This window comes from Etheostoma spectabile, chromosome 2, assembly GCF_008692095.1.
Source record: "Etheostoma spectabile isolate EspeVRDwgs_2016 chromosome 2, UIUC_Espe_1.0, whole genome shotgun sequence".
Classification (NCBI taxonomy): domain Eukaryota; kingdom Metazoa; phylum Chordata; class Actinopteri; order Perciformes; family Percidae; genus Etheostoma; species Etheostoma spectabile.
The window spans coordinates 515,564-534,411 of NC_045734.1; the positions used below are offsets into that span (position 1 = coordinate 515,564).

An 18,848-nucleotide genomic window follows, 5' to 3' on the forward strand; every position below is an offset into this window, starting at 1 on the left:
ACAATCACGGACTAGAAAAAATATAACCTCCGCGCTAAATGGAAGGGGGACGTAATTTAATCTAGGCTATAGACGTACAACCACATCACGCATTGTACATTTATTTTATGAATGAAATCTGCATTTTACATACCTGAGGGCCAATTCAGGGATGTTTTTGAATCCTGTACAATCCCGGAATTGTCTCCATCTGTTACTTTAAGTTGTTCTTCATTTCATTTCCTTCTTTCCTGTGATGGTCCTGCCCCAGTATCAGCCATAACTACAGCAGATAACTTGTAAAATAACATTAAAATATTATTAGGCCTATATAAAGAAATCTCCTGCTACCTTTTACCTGGCTGGATACAATAACAGGCTTTTCAGGTGTTACATCAAAATTGGTTAACCCATCAGAATGTGTGCCCTGTAGCACCATCTACCTGCTGAAAACAGTTCTGTGGAAAAAAAAAAAATCAGACCTGGGCAAAGGTATCAATAAAAACAATATAAAAATAGCGTTCTTTTCGCTGTTAGTCTCGTTTGCTGTTATAGGTCCTTTATGATCATCATATGGAACATTACACAGTTTCCAAAACATTGAAAAGCCTACGTTGTGCTGAGTGCTAAGGGAAAATAAATAAATTTGAATGCAGAACTTGTACTGTGCACTATTAAATATGTTTTATGATTAATATAATATATAATAGTTTTACTTCAGAAAAATGTTTTGAAAACTTCTTCTACCACTGCCAATGCCGACATTTCCAGTTAGAGAAAGGGTAAAAAGTAAAGCAAGACGCTATTTGCCTGGGATCCACCCCTGGCACGCCCACCCTCCCCGACAACACTTCAAGCAGCTCAGGGTACTGCACTAGTCTAATAATTGTAAAGCAAGGAATCTCTGTGTCTGTGTATATCTCAAGAATCTTTCATCCAATCTAATACTTTTGCAATTTGGACATGTAACAGTTTCAACATTAATAAACTCTAAATAAACAAGGTACTGCTCTGAGCGCAGTGGGCTTCAAGGCTCTGCTGACTGTGTGCAGCATGTCATCTACAGAGGGTTACCGGCAAACTAATCGCTAATGAACACCTCCGGTGTTTTACTGGTGTTTCTGAATGCGGATGCTGGATATACTAGTGGTACAATCACATTATTTTCTCCGCTTCTCTGGAGTCAACGAGAAGAAGCTGACAGCCCCAGGAACAGCCCCACTCTGCCACTAAACCTCAAATGGTGTTAGTTTGCAATACCAATGGCACTAATGCTGGGAATGGTGGTACTGCCAGAGGTAGAAGAACAACTATTATTAGTATATACAGTATAAATATAATTATAACATCACAGAGTAAAAGTTCTGCATTCCAGAACTAACATTTCAGGTAATCAGGTGAATGTAGTAGTACAATGCTTACACAGTAGGAAATTAGTAGAAATAGTTGAGTTGCATATTTTTTAAAAGTGCATTGGGGGCCTTTTGCAAGTTTGTTTTGGGGTAGAATGAATCAGAATAATAACATAATTCAATATTTTTCATATCTAATCATCATAATAAATCTATAGCCGTTTGGGGCCCATTTAACTGGGGGCCCCAGGCAATTGCAGTCTGTCTCTGTGCTGTGATACAAATTGCCTCTCTAAGGAGACAGAAATGCTGTGTGCTGTCACTCTTCAGCTTGGTAAAAAATTCAATTTTCTACTTTTCATTACTATATATGTTTACTACATAAACATGCCACTTAAGACAGCTTTGTTGTTGTTGGAATGTGTAGCTATTTCCCTTTTGACTGAGCTAGGCTAACTTATGGCATGTGTTCACTGTATGCTACAACTCAACTCGCTCTTTTTTTGTTTTCCATGAGCAAAGTTTGAAGATAAGGTCACGGCAGTTTTGCGGAAAACGAAAAGAGAAAAGTACTGGTACCAAATAAGTGAGTCGAGTCAAGCAGAGCCGTACCATACAGTGGAAACAAGGCATAAGCTAACAGGTTCTCCCTGCTTCCAGTCAAAAAAGAACTCCATTGAAGATGACTCAGCATCCTTTGATATTGACACTTTGCAGTGAGAGAAATTAAATCTGGTAGTGCCAGCGGTCCTAAAAAACAACAGCTGGAAGTGTCTGGTAATGTAAATCTGGAAATCACAGTAGGATAACGCAATACATTTTTGTTTTTGTTTTGCTTATTGTCCGATGAACTTTAATTGTATTTTAAGTCAATTCATATTATAAGTCAACTATGGAGCTGTAAGGTGCTCAAAATATTCATGTTCTGTTCATCCTGTTTGACAAAGTGGTCAGTGAACAGTGCAGGTACAGTGATGATGGCAGTGTCCCAGCATCATCAGTCAAAATGTTAGCTACAGTTGTGTTCAAAATAACAGCAGTCCAACATCACTAACCTCATAACTTTTTTGGTAGAAGTGATCTTTCTAAATGGCAAATAATTTACTAGAAGGTGTTGTAGAGTCATAGAAACAGTCATGACATGCATGCTGCTTATTCTGTGTAATTGAATCTGTAATTGAAAGGGGCATGTTCAAAATAATAGCAGTGTTGTGTTCAATTAGTGAGGTGACTGATTCTGTGAAGAAACAGGTGTCAATTATGGACCATATTTAAGGAAGGAAGGAACCATATGTTGTGCATGCTGGTTATAGGGCATTTCACAATGAACTACTCAGCAAAATGGGTCCTTCCAGACATTGCTCTGAGGAACAGCGGACCATGATTAAAAAGTTGATTGGAGAGGGGAAAACATAAAGAAGTGCAGACAATTATAGGCTGCAGAGCCAAAATGATTTCAAATGTCTTGAAATGGCATCCGAAGCCTGAATGACGTGGAAAAAAAAATAGCATTCGAATGGATTGAAGAATAGCCAAAATGGCAAAGATGATCAGCTCCAGGAAAATCAAAGAAGACTTAAAGTTACCTGTGAGTATTGTTACAATCAGAAGAAGGCTATGTGAAGCAAAGCTATCAGCTAGAAGCTCCCACAAAGTCCCATTGCTGAAAAATAGACATGTACTGAATAGGTTGAAATTTGCCAAAGGAAACATTGACTGGCCAAAGGAGAACTGGCACAACTTTCTGTGGACTGAGCAAAATTGTTCTTTGGGCCACAGATAGTTTGTCCAAGGGCCCCCATGCACTGAATTCAAGCCACAGTACACTGTGAAGACAGTAAAGCATGGTGGTGCAAAAATCCTGTTATGGGGATATTTCTCATACTGTGGTGTTTGGGCCTTATTATCGCATACCAGGGATCATGGACCAGTTTCAATACATCAGAATACTTGAAGAGGTCATTTTGCCATATCCTGAAGAGGAAATGCCTTTGAAATGGGTCTTTCCAAAACACACCATTTAGTGAAGTTTTGGTTCCTGATGAAGAAGATTCATGTCATGGAGTGGCCAGCCCAAACCCTGTACCTCAATCCCATAGAACACTTGTGGGGTGACATCAAAAATGCTGTTTCTAAGGCCAAACCCAGTAAGGCAGAGGAATCGGGGAATGTAGTTCAATCATCCTGGGCTGGAATACCTGTCCACAGGTGCCAGAAGTTGGTCAACTCCATGCAACACAGATGTGAAGCAGTTCTCAGAAATAATGGTTATGCAACTAAATAGCAAACCCTTGAGATATTTTTCAGTTTATACAAGAAATGTTTGAGTTCGTAAAGAAAAATGCAAATACAGCCTAATATTCCTTTTTCTTCACTTTCTGTAAAGGTATAACACAAACTTGATCAATTTGGTCATGTTTTGATTTGGAATTGAATGAGCAGTGTTCCCAATGCATTGACATTATGGAATTAAAAGCTATTCTAAAGGTTTTGAGCATTATTCACTTTTTTAAACACACTGCTATTATTCTGAACACAATAGTATGTAGATACAAACAAGACTATTTAATGACAAATTGATGGATTTAGTCTCAGGCACTCTTTTACCACTCTGTGACCCCCTCTCAGTTTAAAACAAGGAGTAGGAAAAGGTTGAGAGGGCTTCAGGGAAAATCCTGTCCTTTGCCTTAAAAAACAGGATTTACATATCAACTCTACGTGCCATGACATCACAGGATACAGCCTTGCTTATTGTTCGTGCTTACATAAGATGCTAGAATTTCCATGTAAAGGATTTTAATCATTCACCCGTCATAGCCCCCAAAATATATGAGGATCAGTTCCAGATGCCACCCACCTCCTCTAGCAGTCAGTCTACAAACCACACTGGGACTGCTGTCGGTGTCTGCGAACGCTACACATTTGGCTGAAGGACTGTCCGCACCGTGAGCAGCTGTAGGGCTTCTCCTGCGTGTGGACTGTGCGGTGCCTCTTCAGGTGGCTGGACGAGATGAAACTCTTCCCACACAGTGTACATCGATAACGCCTCTCTCCAGTGTGGATGAGGAGGTGGACCCGCAGGTTGTTGGGCTGGGCAAAGCCCTTCCCACAGTGGGGACAGGTGTAGGGCCTCTCCCCTGTGTGCACCCTTTGGTGCAGCTCCAGGGCGGCTGCGCTGGGGAAGACACGCCCGCACACAGCGCACACCATGGGCTCTTGAGCAGCAGCAGCGCTGCTACCGTAAGACCGCCTCTGGATTGTCGTGTTGGCAGAAGGAGCTGTAGTGGGAGGGGGCGGATGAGGCGGGGGAGGTGATGCAGCCACGACAGCAGCAGCAGCAGCTGCGGCAGCGGCCATGTCGAAGGAGGCAGCGAAAGCAGCCATTTCATGAGCGCCACCTGTGAAGAGCATGGTTGGAGGGCCATCTAGACTGTCTCCTCCACCCTGCGAGGGGAAGGAGGCAGAGGGGTGGCCAGTTTCTGTGTTCCCCAAACCCAGCTGTGCTACTGCGTATGCTGCACCAAGATGGCTGACCCTCTCCTGCATCCAGGCCAGGTCCAGGCCCAGACTGTTGATGCGATCGGGGCTGGGCTCATCGGAGGCTACAGGGGCTGACAGCTGAGAGGGATGATCATCTTCTGTAGCATCATCCATCTGGATCTCTGGCTTCAGAGCACCATCTATTAAGGTCCCCCCAAAGTCCCTGCGAGTAGCCTCAGAGGCTGTGACCCCCCCACTGCTGGATGTCAAACTGTTGCCCAGAAGTATGGCAGCTTTACGTTTTGCCCGAGGCCTGCAGGTCAGGTCCACTGTGGCATCATTGGGGGAAGAGGAGGTTGGAGGCTGGGTGGTGGAGGTGTTGTTGGCAACACTGGTGTTAAGAACAATATCACAGGGGGGGGGTTCCTCACTGGGTTCCATGGCTGAAGACACAGGGCACAGGGGAACAGGGTGAAAGGAGTTAAAGAAAAAAAGAGAAATTTAAAGAAAATGATTAAGAAAACATTATTGCTGCACTCTTTTGCTCTTAACACATTGGATTTCATAAAGCCAGACAGAGAGGGCTGATGAGAATTGACAGGAAAAGAACGGATTTAGTAAAATCAAAAACTATACATAAATTTGACTTGGGGACAGATCTAGGTTCGACCGCACCTAAGATGTTCTATCAGTGTAAACCCAGTATTCCCTGCCTCAGAAAATCAAAGTTGTTTTGCTAAAATTTTGTTTTCTGAAATACGTACATTTTTTTTTTTTACCTTTTTGGATCCTGGTTGTCATATGTAATTTCTGAGGAAGTCATTTTTGCTGTTGCTTCCTTCCAGGTAATGAATGAGTATTGTTTTGATGAAAACAAAGTACCCTGACGATCTATTCATTTCCATTCAATTTTATTTCTAGTATCAAATCACAACAATACACTTTACAGATAGAGTAGGTCTAGACAACACTATAATTTACAAAGACCAACAATTCCAGTAATTCCCCAAAGAGCAGCATTTAGTGTGACAGTGTCAACGAAAAACTCCTTTTAGGAAGAAACCTGTCAGACCCAGGCTCTTGGTAGGCGGTGTCTGACGGTGCCGGTTGGGGGTGTAATGAACAGCGGTAATAAAAGTCACAATAAAGATAATGGAACTATGACTAGAAATAGTAGTTGTAGTAGAAGGGTGCTGAGCAGGACCACGGCCACAGCTGCAACCATGATATAGTGCCACCCTAATCCAAGGAAAACTGCTGGGCGAAAAAACATAAGGGCTCCTGGGAATAATCTCCTCAGAGCTAAGTTAGTAACAAGCATTTCTGGGACATGGATGCCCACAGATGGAAGGAGAGGAGAGAGGAGCTCAGTTGGTCAAAGGAAGTCCCCCGGCAGTTTAAAACTGTAACTACAACTAACTAAAAGGCGTTGGCGATTTCGGAGCTGTTTCTGGTTAAACAAAAAGGATCTTTGTTATATTCTTCACTGTTTTATGTCACTAAATATAACAATCATAACACGGACTATGAAGGAATATTAACCGTTTATTAGCCCAACAGCATATCTTTTCAGCAGCATGGCTAACACCAACAACCCAAACTGAAGTTACCCAGAATCCATCATGTGTATCTTAACTATGGAATATAGAATAGCCCAACATACACAACATCTCCTCTCCTCTCACAATAGCTGTCCTTGGGACGGAACAACTGAGGCTCTACTCAAATTGTTAGCACTTGTTATAACACAACATTCACAATTTTACTAAAAATATGAACATTACAACCTTCTCAGCATTGTGTTTTTCTATGCTACCTTAGGGGTGAGGTTAGACTATCTCCAGCCCCTGACTGTGCCCATGTCCCGATTTAATCTAATAATTCAAGCGTGCAGGAGGCTGCCGCTTTCTGGTGGAGTATTGGTGGTCGGCAGGAACATCAGTCTTTTTGTTATCACATGGAGAGCTTGTTACTGGTGATGCAACAGAAGGTGTTCCAGTCTCTTTCCCAGCCACATTTGCAACTGGAACGTTTGTCTCTGATGTGGTTGAGTGTTGTACTTGTGTATGTAAACTGGCGTGTTGAAAAGTGCATCTGAAGAATCTCCACAAGACAGTTCTGTAGGCACTGTAGGAGTCTTTAGGAGTTTATTCAATGTGCACACAATGCCATGGCTCCTTTAGAAACTCCCAGGGACAATGAGGCGCTAGTGGCGGATTCTTTCAAACCTTGACAGATTAACAACTTTCAGATATCTGTTCAATCTGTCTGTCCATGTTTGGCCACCAAAAATAGCTTCTTGCTATGTCCTTCATTCTCACTATTCCACTGTGTCCTGCATGAAGTTGCTGCAATACTTTGGCTCATAGTCACAAGGGAATAATCACTCTCCTCCCCCACAGCAAACATCCTGACTGAACTGACAGTTTTCTAACTGTCTTCTAACAAACAAACAAAGTTTGCGTCATCACCATGAGGTTGGCCCTTGACAATCATGTCCATGGCGGAAGACAACCCTGAAACAGGTGATTTTTCTATCTCCCTGAAGTAGAAAATGTCCAGAGTGTTTGACTCTGGCTTTGTGAAGGAGTGGGAATCCGGATGAACCATCTGCGTCAATGCGGTGAATTGGACAAGAACCTCTGATACAATAAATGCATGTACTGCCCCCTGAAAAGCCTCCTGACAGCTGGCCGACCACTTCCATGCGTTCCCCTTGCGTAGCAAATCATGTAACAGCTTTAATTGTGATGCCAGGTTGGGAATGAAATGTCCATAATAGTTCAACAATCCTAAAAAAGACCTTAGCTGACTGACATTTTGGGGTAGTGGTGGGTCCACAATGGCTTTTGGTTTTTGATGATGCAGTGTGTAGCCCCTTAGTATGATGATAAGTATTCCACAAAGGCTTGGAAAAACTCCAGTTTCCTTGCAGACTCTCAAGCCATACTCTTCCAGTCACTGAAGAGTTGTGTTCAAGTTGCGCAGATGCTCTTCATCATCTGCTCCAGCGCACGGGATATCCACTAGGTAGTCACGTGACCGTCGCGAGGGATGTAGAAGGTTTCAATCATCGCTCCGCAGTGTCCCCCCCAAAATTTAATAAAATACATGTTTTATGCTACTTTTAGAGATGTTCCGATTCCGATACCAGTATCGGAAATGCCTCCGATACTGCCGAAAATACTGGCATCGGTATCGGCGAGTACTGGAGTACAGGCACCGATCCGATACCACATAAACTATTAAAAATAGGAATCTATTTACTGGTTAGCTCCGTTAGCTCGGACACAGTTCTTCTTCGCCACTCTTAAAATAGTTGCGCTGCTGTTTTAGAGGGGCGAAGAAGAATTGATCGCCTAACGCCTCCTTAAAACAAGCTAGCATTAGCGCATCATGTCGGCAGGTTGGCTGTACTTTACCGTGGATGTTCCCACCGGTAAGACGGCAACATGCAACATATGCAAAGAAGCAATTTCAAGGGGTGGCACGAGTGTTGCAAACTTCAACAGCAGCAACTTAATTAAACATTTGAAGACGCGTCACGCTAAAGAGCACAACGAATTTACGAAAGCTACGGGGGAAAAAGGACGAACTGCAGCAGCAAACTCTGGAAACTGCCTTCAAGTGACGAGATAAATTCCCCAAAGACAGCCAAAAAGCAACAACGATAACCAACAAAGTTTTGGAGTTTATTGTGATGACCAACCCCTGTCTGTTGTAGAAAATGTGGGATTTCGCCCCTTAATGGAGCATTTGAAGCCAAGGTACAGTTTGCCAGGTTGTAAATATATCTCCGAAACTGTGCTACCCAAATTATACGAGACAGTTAGGAAACACATTTCGTGTATGCTTGGGCAAAGACGTGCATGCAGACAGCTTTACCACGGACATTTGGCGCTCCGACGTGTGCCCCGTGTCTTTGCTAAGTTTAACGTCCCGCTGGGTGGACAGAGAGTCAACATTTACCCCTCGAAGTGCGGAGCTGCACGCCACCGAGTTCCGATGGTCACATACTGGCACATTAATTGCCGAATCAATTGAGGGGGTTCTAGTAAAGTGGAAAATCCCCAAGTCCAACGTTCATGTTTTACATTTTTATTCTGTTCTATTTAAAAATATATGGCTTCCATTTGCTGTATTTTTTATTTTTTTTAAACACACTGGTATGGGTACTCGGTATCGGCCGATACCCACAGCACAAGTATCGGAATCGGTATCGGGAAGTAAAAAATGGTATCGGAACATCTCTAGCTACTTTTTTAAAAGTTTGTCAACTTTTTAGGTTTTCAAAAGTATTTTACACAGTGTGATGGTGGCAAACTCAACGCTATCAAGGAGGCTAGCCCTGCACTTGTTGAAAAGGTGGTGGCTCTGTAGACAAGCAAGACACAGGCTCTGGTGAGATGGTCGCCATACAGACTGATGTTTGGTTTGTTTTGGTGTTTAGTGTATGGATTATGTGGAGAAGAGTGAGACTCGTTTGGCGGAGACAGACACTGGGCTTTCTGCGTATGAGCAAAGGCTTACTACGTGTCATGCCCGGCTGGAAGACAAAATAGTGGACATGGAGGACAGATCGCGCAGAGATAACATTCGTGTGCATGGGATTTGTTGCAATGACGTTGCGGGAGACAGAGAAAGTTTTTTTTTTTTTTGTATAGTTCAAAAATAAAAAGGAAACCTGTTTTGAGGAGAATAAAACTACTCTGGGCTGAGCTTTCCTAGTACCCTTACCAAAAAGGTTCAGGATGCTGCAAATGAATCAAATTTGAACATGCCTGTCAGTGGCTTGTTGATCTTTACATTGTTAGTTAGTTTCATATCCTGGCCTAGGACACATTCATACGGTTTGATAAGTAGTTATTAGACTTTAACTTATCACTGCACTTACAATATTGGCTCTCCATAGACGTCACGTTCTGGGCAGTAACCTGGATGCGCGGCAATTGGAGGCACTCGGTGTCAACAACTGAACGGAGTACAGTGGAGTATTTTGCACTTTGGATGCTTTAAGTGAATGTAACCATGTCTAAACAACAGAAAAGCATCCAAGATGCAAAGGAAAATAGGGAAGGGCTTGGACAACAACAAAAGTCATAACATTTTGAGATATTACAGTTTATTAGCGGTACAGATCCCTATGAGTTGGCTCTCTCTTCTTCCTTCACTTGCATATCCCGATATATACCATATACTACCTGCTTTTCTCGCCGAGCCCATACACAGCTACAGACCTTAAATCCTACAAAAGGTTTGGAGGCCTAGAATCACATGGTGTGTGGATGACTGAGGAAGATGCAGTACCAAGTCATCATTGACCTTTGTGTTGTAAAAATAAATAATGCAGTAATGTATTTAATCAACCTTACATTAACTGTATGACAGAATTTCAATACTTTCATACTCAAGGTGTAGCCAAGTGACTCTCGATCGTTTGTTTTTTTTCATTTCAAAGAGCCCCAGTTTGCTATCTACACTACCTGAGTGAGTTAGAACAACCACAAGCACCTCCTTTCCTCTGATAACTTCTGGCATTCCTCTCCCTGGTTTTGAATAACTTCTAGAAGTCGATAATATTTCACGTTTTTTCTCAGTCTGACCTATTGGTACAACCTAAAACATGGCAATAATAACCATTTTCCTTGACGATGTTCGGGATCTACTTCAGTGCCTGTGCTTTGTTGTAATGTGGAGTATCTCCAAGATGGCGACTTCTGGTCTGATGACGCGTCGTGAAAACCCTCTATATCGAGCGTAGCTGTCCTCAATTTAGGTCATCCTGTACGTCTCATCTCCGAGTTTTTCCTGCATCCACCGTGTGCGATTGTGTGGGATTGTGTGTCCGTGTGTATGTGTGTGTGCGCGTCAGCCGCGGGGGGAACTGAGCAGCCACGCCCGTTGCCGAGAGCCAACAGGATTGAAACAGCAGCCACTTCAGAGTGAAAAAACGTTCCAGCGTACATAGATGTTAAAATGTATACAGGTTGGCAGTGCGGTTTGAAATGTCTTTCGCTGTACGTTTTGTTGGTGAATGTGAGATATTCTAGTCACACATGTCTCGTCTTCATATCAGAAAAAATGAATTTGGCGACGTACGTGTGCCGTCAACCCTTTCTCACTCCCGCTTGGTCATTGGCTCTCAGAGTCACATACGGATACAAAGTCTGGGCTTGGTTGAAGTCGTGGGAAACTCAGATTATTGATCAACTTTGCAGAAAAGTTGCGGTGATTGGACAAAATTGCGGGTTGCACCAAAGTTGCAGTGATTGGTTGAATTTGCATAAATTGGTGCGATCGCGACATCGCGAAATCCTGGAGGGACTGCTTATTGCTTTGTACAGTATGTGACTACACGGCTCCTGAGAATTTATTGACCGATTCTTGCCTTGTTTGGTTCTTTGTGGGAAGCCAGCTGCATAATCATCAGAAAATAATTATTTTCTTCATGGAAAGCTGGCCTAGGACTTTTCTTTGCATTTGCTGACTGATTTGACACAATACCAATTGTACTTTAACCTATGTTAGTGATAATTTGTCTTTTTTGTTTTCAATACTCATATATACCTATAACACATTTGCATATTGGTGTAGCTCTGGTTTGATCTGTCAATATAGTTAATATGCAATGATACAATAACTTGGGGGAGGGGGACCTGCGCGCGTTGGGGAATGTACATGCCGCTCAATGATCACGGGTCCAATGTGGGGAAAATTAGACTCCCTGGGAGGAGTCGGGAACTGTTGTTTGTGTTTTGTTTACGTTTTGTTTTTGTGATATATGTTCTTTGTCTCCTGTTCTTTGGAGACATGTGGGTTGAAGGAAACTGGGGGATTTGGGTGGGATGGAGCTCTCCTGGCATTTTAATTTTCTATTGTTGTCTGATTGCTGCACTGTCCCTATATGTTATTACCTTGCTTCTGATTTTAATGGTACTTCAACACGTGTTAATTATGGTGGGGCAATATGGGTAGTTTACATGTAATCAGCTGGAACGTACATGGTCATCGCATTGGCGGTTCAATGTGTCACTTCTCAAAACAGGCTCAGTGGATGATCGCAGATTCTTATGGGATGCCATAAAGGGCTGTATCAGGGACTCCTCAACCATGTTTTCATCTCACCTCAACATAGACTTATCTGGGTGAAAAACTGTTTGTCAGTGTCCACAACTTCTTTGTAGGTTTTCCTGCCTGGTGGCTTTGCTGGCTGTAGAAGGCTGCATAACAAGTTAAATGTGTTTGGGTCCATTACACTCAGAAAAGTAGGCACTTACTTCTTATCCTCTATTCCGTTAGCCGGGACAAAAATTGTCAAAGCGCTCTGTGTAGGAGCTCCATTGCTCTGAGATCTCATCAAAGGGACCAAATGAGCCAATACCGCCAGCCATTTTAGGGCTCCTGGTGATATGGCGCTCTTGCATTCACAGACACTTCCCTTCTCTAACTTTAGCCCTTTCAATTCCCCGGCGCTTCTCAGGTTTTTCCACTGTTCCGCTTAGCTGGCCGCAAACACCTCAGCACACACAGCAAACATGCCAGCGGGACGCATCAGCAGAAAAAAAGCAGAATAAAACTCCCCCGTCACTTTTTGTTATATTCTTCACTGTTTCATAATACTAGATATATATCATATAATAGTCCTTGTTCACATTCGTCACTTAGACACCAAGCCATGTTTAAAACCTACATGTACATTTAGTCAACAGCATTTCTGTTGCCTTCTGTGTTACCCTCTTTTGGAAGCCAAATAAATAGACCATAGAGGTTTATTCTTGACTTATAGGTGAGACATATCTGTGATCAAATATTCTAACTTCAAGGTGACCTGGTCAAGGACAGAAAAATGTCTGCTGCCCCTAGTAATTTGTAGTAATTACGGAGGTCTGTCTTCATATTCTGCTTTCATTGTATGAAAACCAGAGTAAACATTGATCATGTGTTTAAGCATGTACAGTCCAGAGCCACACTCACCAGTAGACAGGCCACACTCTGCCCTGATATTGACCTCCACCTTGAGGTCCAGGTTGCAGTCATCTTTCTCCACCTTTTCCTGCTTCACCAGTGGCAACACCTTGGTTTCGTCCTGCTGTGATACATGGAAAAGCAACTGGAATACGACATGGACTTGGACATAGATCTGCATTCATCAGGTGAGGGCTTAAAATACCCTAATAAATAAAATATTTGTACGGGTAGTAAAAATCTATAACTAATGCTCTCTTTGCTTTGTTGCGATTAGCGCTGTTAGAGTTCCCCGTTTCCTCCACCCTCTCTCTCCCTTTGTGATCCGCTAATCAGCAGTTTGAGCTCCAGATATTGATGTGATTGATGTCATTACCGTATTTATTTTTTTGAAAGCACTCTTAGTTTACAGCATTTTTCACACCTGCCTAAGACTTTTGCACAGTACCGTATATCAGAGGCCCCTGGAGCAACTAGGGGTTAAGTGTCTTGCTCAGGGACACATTTGTTGATGAATCACAGTGGGAATTGAACCCAGATCTCGCACACCAAAGGCATGCGTCATACAGTATATATGTATGTTATAGCTTTTAAAATTGAAAGTTGCTTAAGGAATAGTAATGGGTCACTATCAGCAGAAAAACACTGCTGGTTTAAATGTTTACGATAAAGTGGATCTAAAAGTAGAGTGTGATAAAAAGTGAAATTATTATTATTATTATTATTATATAAGGATTCCTCTCACATACAGTCCGGCTTTAATTCACCACCTCACCATCTGGATCGCGAATTTCCAGTCTCTAAAGATGTTCATAGAGATGGATCAGAGTTTCCATACATTCTCTCGGCATGTTTGTTTTTATAGTTCTCAACTTTCAGGCCCCATTTTGTGCGTACACAACAGTTATAAATGAGCAGGTCACCTGTCAGTGTGTCATCTCTATTGCCTTCATTTCCATGTTCTCAGAGGATAAATGAATGCCTTACATACAGTATAACCGGGAAATAGCTGTAATTCAATAGAACTAATTTAAAATCTTTACCTTTGAAATGTGATGAAAGGGTTTGTCTTCAGAGACGACAGGAAGAGGCGGCACCACAGGCTGATGGTCTTCAGCTTCTGAAAAATAACAGTACACTGAGCAAGTAATGGCCACAGGTTTTCCTGCCTTTTGAACTTGTGTGATGTTGGATAACTGTGTCATCATTTAGCACGTACATCCTTCAAAGTAATTCTTCTGAATAAGATACTGAATAGCTTCAACCTTACAGTGCTTCAGACTATAATCCTGTGCTGTCTTGAATGGTCAGTTCTTATGTAAAAAAAAATCATCAAGCAGTGATAATGGAACATATCATACCAACATGGTGCAATAAGGCAGGCCTGCTTAGTTCTTTTGGGAACGATTGTAAAGATTTACAAAGAATATGGCATTTACTCTCTAACGGGGACGTTTTTGGACCTATTGGTGGTATTGCTGTGGAAATAGTACAAACAGCAATACAGCAAACAACGTTAAACCATGTGTTCAGCTAATGTATAAAGCTCATGTTATCAAAATCTAGTTTTACAACATTCATTATTTTAGTTTAGTTAGTTTTAGTGTAAGTATGTTTTTAGGCCTATTACCAAATTATAAATGGATGTGTTCAATCAAATTACTATAAGACTAAATGAGGCCAAGTCACACCAGCAGAGAAAAACTGTACACATAGACCAGAGTGGAAGGAGTCAGGTTGATATGAGCCCAGCAGCAGGGAGGTATGCAACGTCCTTTCTCTAAATTTGGAGAAATGAGGCCAAAACTAACAGCATGTCATTGAAGTATAACTGTCATTTTGGCCAGCCTGCCACACATGTGACACCCTGTGCATGTATGATGCTGAGGTCCACAATGCATTGGAGCATGGTAGTGTGTGCTCAGACATGATAAGTTAGAGCAGGATGGAAACTGACAGCCACTACAGGCCCACTACTGCGTGGTAAATACTGAATGCGTCGGCTTATTAATAGGCATATTTTCTTATTCCTTATAATAAGCGTATAACGAGGACAGATCTGTGGCATGACTCCCTCACACGTAATAAAGCAATGGTGGTGCAACCCAGCAGGCCAGCAGCAGCCCTGCCTCTTTCCATCTTTATCTATTTACCTTCGGGTGGCCTAAAATGAACGGCGTGCATTTCCTCCCGCTGATTTCGTCTCCTCATCTTCCTCTCGTAGTTCCGCACCTTTACGTCTATTTCTCGCAGTTTCTGCCGCAGTGCATCGTTCTCCTTCTCGCTTTTCTCCCGCTCCAGGTCCATCTGGGAGCGCAGTGCCGCGTAACCATCGTCCACCAGTTTGCAGATCTCCGCCACTGCCGAATTGGCCAGTATCTCTATAATCGAGGCGATTTGCGCCTGAAAGCCAACGCAGTCCGCCATCATTGCCAGGTCTGTCTGTCTGTCTGTCTGCTCCTGCACGGACGGATGCGCTCGGTAGACGGCTGCTGCTGCGGCGGCGGCGGCGGCGGCGCACGGGCGTGAACAGACTGATACGATATGTGACTGACTGCTGACTGTTTCACTGTCGGCCTTCTCTTCTGTGCTCTAGAATGTTGTGGTTCTTTGAGGTGCGAGAGTCGCTTCTTGATGACGTCAGTTTGTTGTTCAGCATCATTTCACGATGCACAGAAAACTAAAAATATATTCAATATGAAGGCATCAGAGAGATCTGTCCACGTTAGGTAAAGTTCTTCTGAGTAAAGCGGACTAGATTTATTTACACAAGCCAGTCTTTGTTTGTCCATCAATCCCTCTGTAGAGAAATAAATAACATTTTAATTAATTCAATTTTGAGAAATAAATGCCATCTTTTTTTGCCTTCTTTCCCAGAAGTGCAGGTGGCATGGAAATATTAGACTTCATGGATGTGAACAATACCTTTAGGATGAAATGGATAAAATAATGTTTAAAAGCTCCAGAATCCCTTTGGAACATTCCACAGACCATTTTGGTAAAAATGGGCGGTCTCCCAGTTGTATTACAATATAGTTATAATAAAATGAAAGTTTTTGCAAAAGTTGTCTAAATTTCATCAACCAGCAGCGCTTAACGCTGCAAAATTATGCTTTATTCTTAATTTTTCTCCACACAGAACATTAAATGGAACAATGCATTCATAACCAGAAAGAATAAGTATCTACAACACTGGCTTGATAGGAATATACTTTTTCTTGCAGACTTACAAAATGATGAAGCTCAACTTCTTAGTTATGAGGAATTTCTTAGATCTGAAATCTTTCCTGTCACCCACAAAGATTATATAATGGTAATAAATGCTATGGTGGAATTCTTCAACTAATGAAATGTCACTCTGAGAGACAAGATTTGCAAGAATTGGATCCAACCTTCTTTGTTAATGGAAAAAATATTAAAATTCATAAATGTACCAATTGAATTATTGAATTCTTATAAATTATTACATACAGCAAAAGGAATATCAGTCCACGGGGGACATTTCTTTGGAACTCTTTTTATTCTAATATTCAGTGGGAATCAACATGGCTTCTACTGTACAAATTTGTCATTCCCAAAAACTGAAAGAATTACATTTTGAAATATTTATCCCACTAACAAATTTGTTTTAAGAAATGTGGCTGTGGACAATAAATGTGAATTTTGTAAAATTGAAGAAGAAACTATTTTACATTTATTCTGGGAGTGTCAGTATTCTGTGGAGTTCTGGAAGAAAATTGAAAACTATTTCAATATTCACAAGAATCACCTAATTAAATTGGAAGCAAAATATGTTAGTTTTAAGTATGATAACAAAAACTAAACAATACATAGTATTGTTAACCTAATAATTCTACAAGGGAAATTTCATATCCATAAAGCGAAATTGAATGGAAATACATATCTTTTTAACATGTTTTGTACGTTAACTACAATGCCAAACATATTTGTAAAAGTTTTCCAGTTAGAAAAAGAAATAAAAAAGCATGCACACCACAGGCAGTCTGAGCAAACTTGGAGAAGAGAATGAGGAAACAGAATGTAACACGCTTAGTGCTGGTGGAGTCATGTTTTATAGGGTTCCTCAGACCTATTAGTCGGCATTGTTTTGCATATGTGAACACACTAAGGGACTCCTCTGGAACAAGCCGTAGGTCTGAGTACGGTATGGTTGTTAGAACACACTAGCCTGAAGTACACACATGCTCAGGTCCTTCACACGCACAAACGGAGAGATGTCAGAGGGAGGGGGTTGCGACTGCTCGACAGGCGCCCCAAGTCTGTAGGGATTTGAGCCACCCTACAGACTGAGTTACTGCCCCCCTGTGCTGTTCTCTTTACCTGTGTATTGTGAGCCCAACGCACTTCCGGTTTGTGTTGTCTCTGACGATGTGTTTAAGCCCTGAGGCCCAATCAGAGCCAACGTGGAATAGAAAGAGAAATGAGTCCTCTTTCACTGACAATGTGAACACAAAAAGAACTGAGTCCCAGGACCTGGGTTTGAAAGGCTTTTTCTGTTGGTCCACTTTAAGAGTTTGGTTCCCTATAGGTCAAACACCCTTACTCTTATGTTGGTCATTGGTACATTAGTCTCGCTTTGCCAGACCGTCCTCAACAGCGCTGTGGAAGAGGGTCACTAAACATATATTTATAATGTATAAGAGGGTCGATACTAGTTCTTGGCCAGGTGTGTCAGGGCGTAAAGGCACCGTTGGCCTTTGTGGCCACTAGTTCTTGGCTGCTTGGTGTGTCAGGGCCTTAATGCCTACAGACGCACTCCCACTCTCACAACCAGACCCAGTAGTCAACCTCTCGGATACGCCCCTTTCCAAAAATTGCATTTCAGCTTTGTCAAAGGTTTGACTTTTGTGCTTATGTACTGAGCTAACCAGGTCCAAATTAAAATTGAATTGTTCAAACTGAATAGGAACTTGTCTCGTCCAGCTCCCGCTCTTATTTTGTAATTGACTTCCTGTTTTATTTTTAATTTACTGTTTGTCTGCATGTCAGTTCACTTGCCTTTCCGTCTGTTTGTTTTCCCACCATTGTGATTACCCGCCCTAATGTGTATCACCAGTGTGTAGTTGTCTTCCCCAGTCCCAGTGTATATATATAGTCCCCTTGTTTCACTTACCCTTTGCCAGATTGTCGTAGTACCTCGTGTGTCTCACTCTCCAGCATAGGCAACATAGGCAAAAAAAAGGCATTGCTATGGGCACAACAGTGCCAACTTATACTTCGGACATCTGGAAGAGAATTTTATTCTGGGTTCTACCGGAAAATAAAGTGGTATGGAAGGTACATCCATAACATCTTTCTGACTTTTTCAGGATCCGAAAGTAAACTTCTAGAATTTCACAAATATTTCAGCTTCCTTAATGTAAACTTCCATTTGAGTATTGAATACAGTGAAAAAGAATTCAACTTCTTGGATTATAAAAATAAATAAAAAATCAATAAAAATACTTCACGCCATCATCTACAGAAAAAGTATACTGTGGGAACTGTTTTTGTCATCACATTGTAAAAAACAACATATTTGAAGACATTAGTGGACCCAGAACACATTACATTACAGTCATTTATGAATTGCAAAATGCAAAGTGAGTGAACTAAAGAAAAGTCTAAATCACATCAATATCTGGTGTTACTACTTTTGCCTTCAAACCAGCATCAATTCTTATAGGCACACTTGCAAAAAGTCTGGCAACGTTGAGGATCGTAGACTCAGTGGTCGGCCAAGGAGACTTAGTGAAGCAGATGAAAAACACGTCAAGCAAAACACATACCAAACATACAGCCAAGGTGATTAAGAACTATCTTCAGCGTAAAGAAGAACAAGAAGTCCTGGAAGTGGTGGCATATATATATGTATATATATATGTTGCAACTTTATGATAACCATCCAGGCACTGTTTATAGACAGTTTACAAACCAACTAGTAACCACTGATAAAGTATTAACTATTTAAATAAAGTATTTATTGTAGTATTTAACTATCTAACAAGGTATTGTAGTCATCTGTTTATTGACGGTTTACAAACCAACTAATAACCCTTAACAAAGTGTTAG

The 18,848-nt window shown here is 41.7% G+C and overlaps 1 protein-coding gene across 3 annotated transcripts in view; it reads right to left on the bottom strand.

The window, feature by feature from the left end:
• LOC116694686 (zinc finger protein 316) overlaps positions 1 to 15,444 on the bottom strand; it is a 28,347-nt gene extending 12,903 nt beyond the window's left edge. The window contains exons 1-5 of one of the 3 annotated variants that reach the window (XR_004333249.1): positions 14,930 to 15,444; positions 13,820 to 13,896; positions 12,786 to 12,900; positions 4,037 to 5,254; positions 3,152 to 3,157 (exon numbers count right to left, since the gene is read on the bottom strand). Coding sequence is in view for 2 of the 3 variants with exons in the window: in XM_032524525.1 (XP_032380416.1) it covers positions 4,206 to 5,254; positions 12,786 to 12,900; positions 13,820 to 13,896; positions 14,930 to 15,206 (1,518 nt within the window). In the remaining variant the exon portion in view is untranslated. Of the gene's footprint in view, positions 1 to 3,151; positions 3,158 to 3,876; positions 5,255 to 12,785; positions 12,901 to 13,819; positions 13,897 to 14,929 lie in introns of those variants that run through there. The other 2 variants (XM_032524537.1, XM_032524525.1) reach the window with 2 other exon arrangements.
• Between the last annotated feature and the right edge of the window lie 3,404 nt (positions 15,445 to 18,848).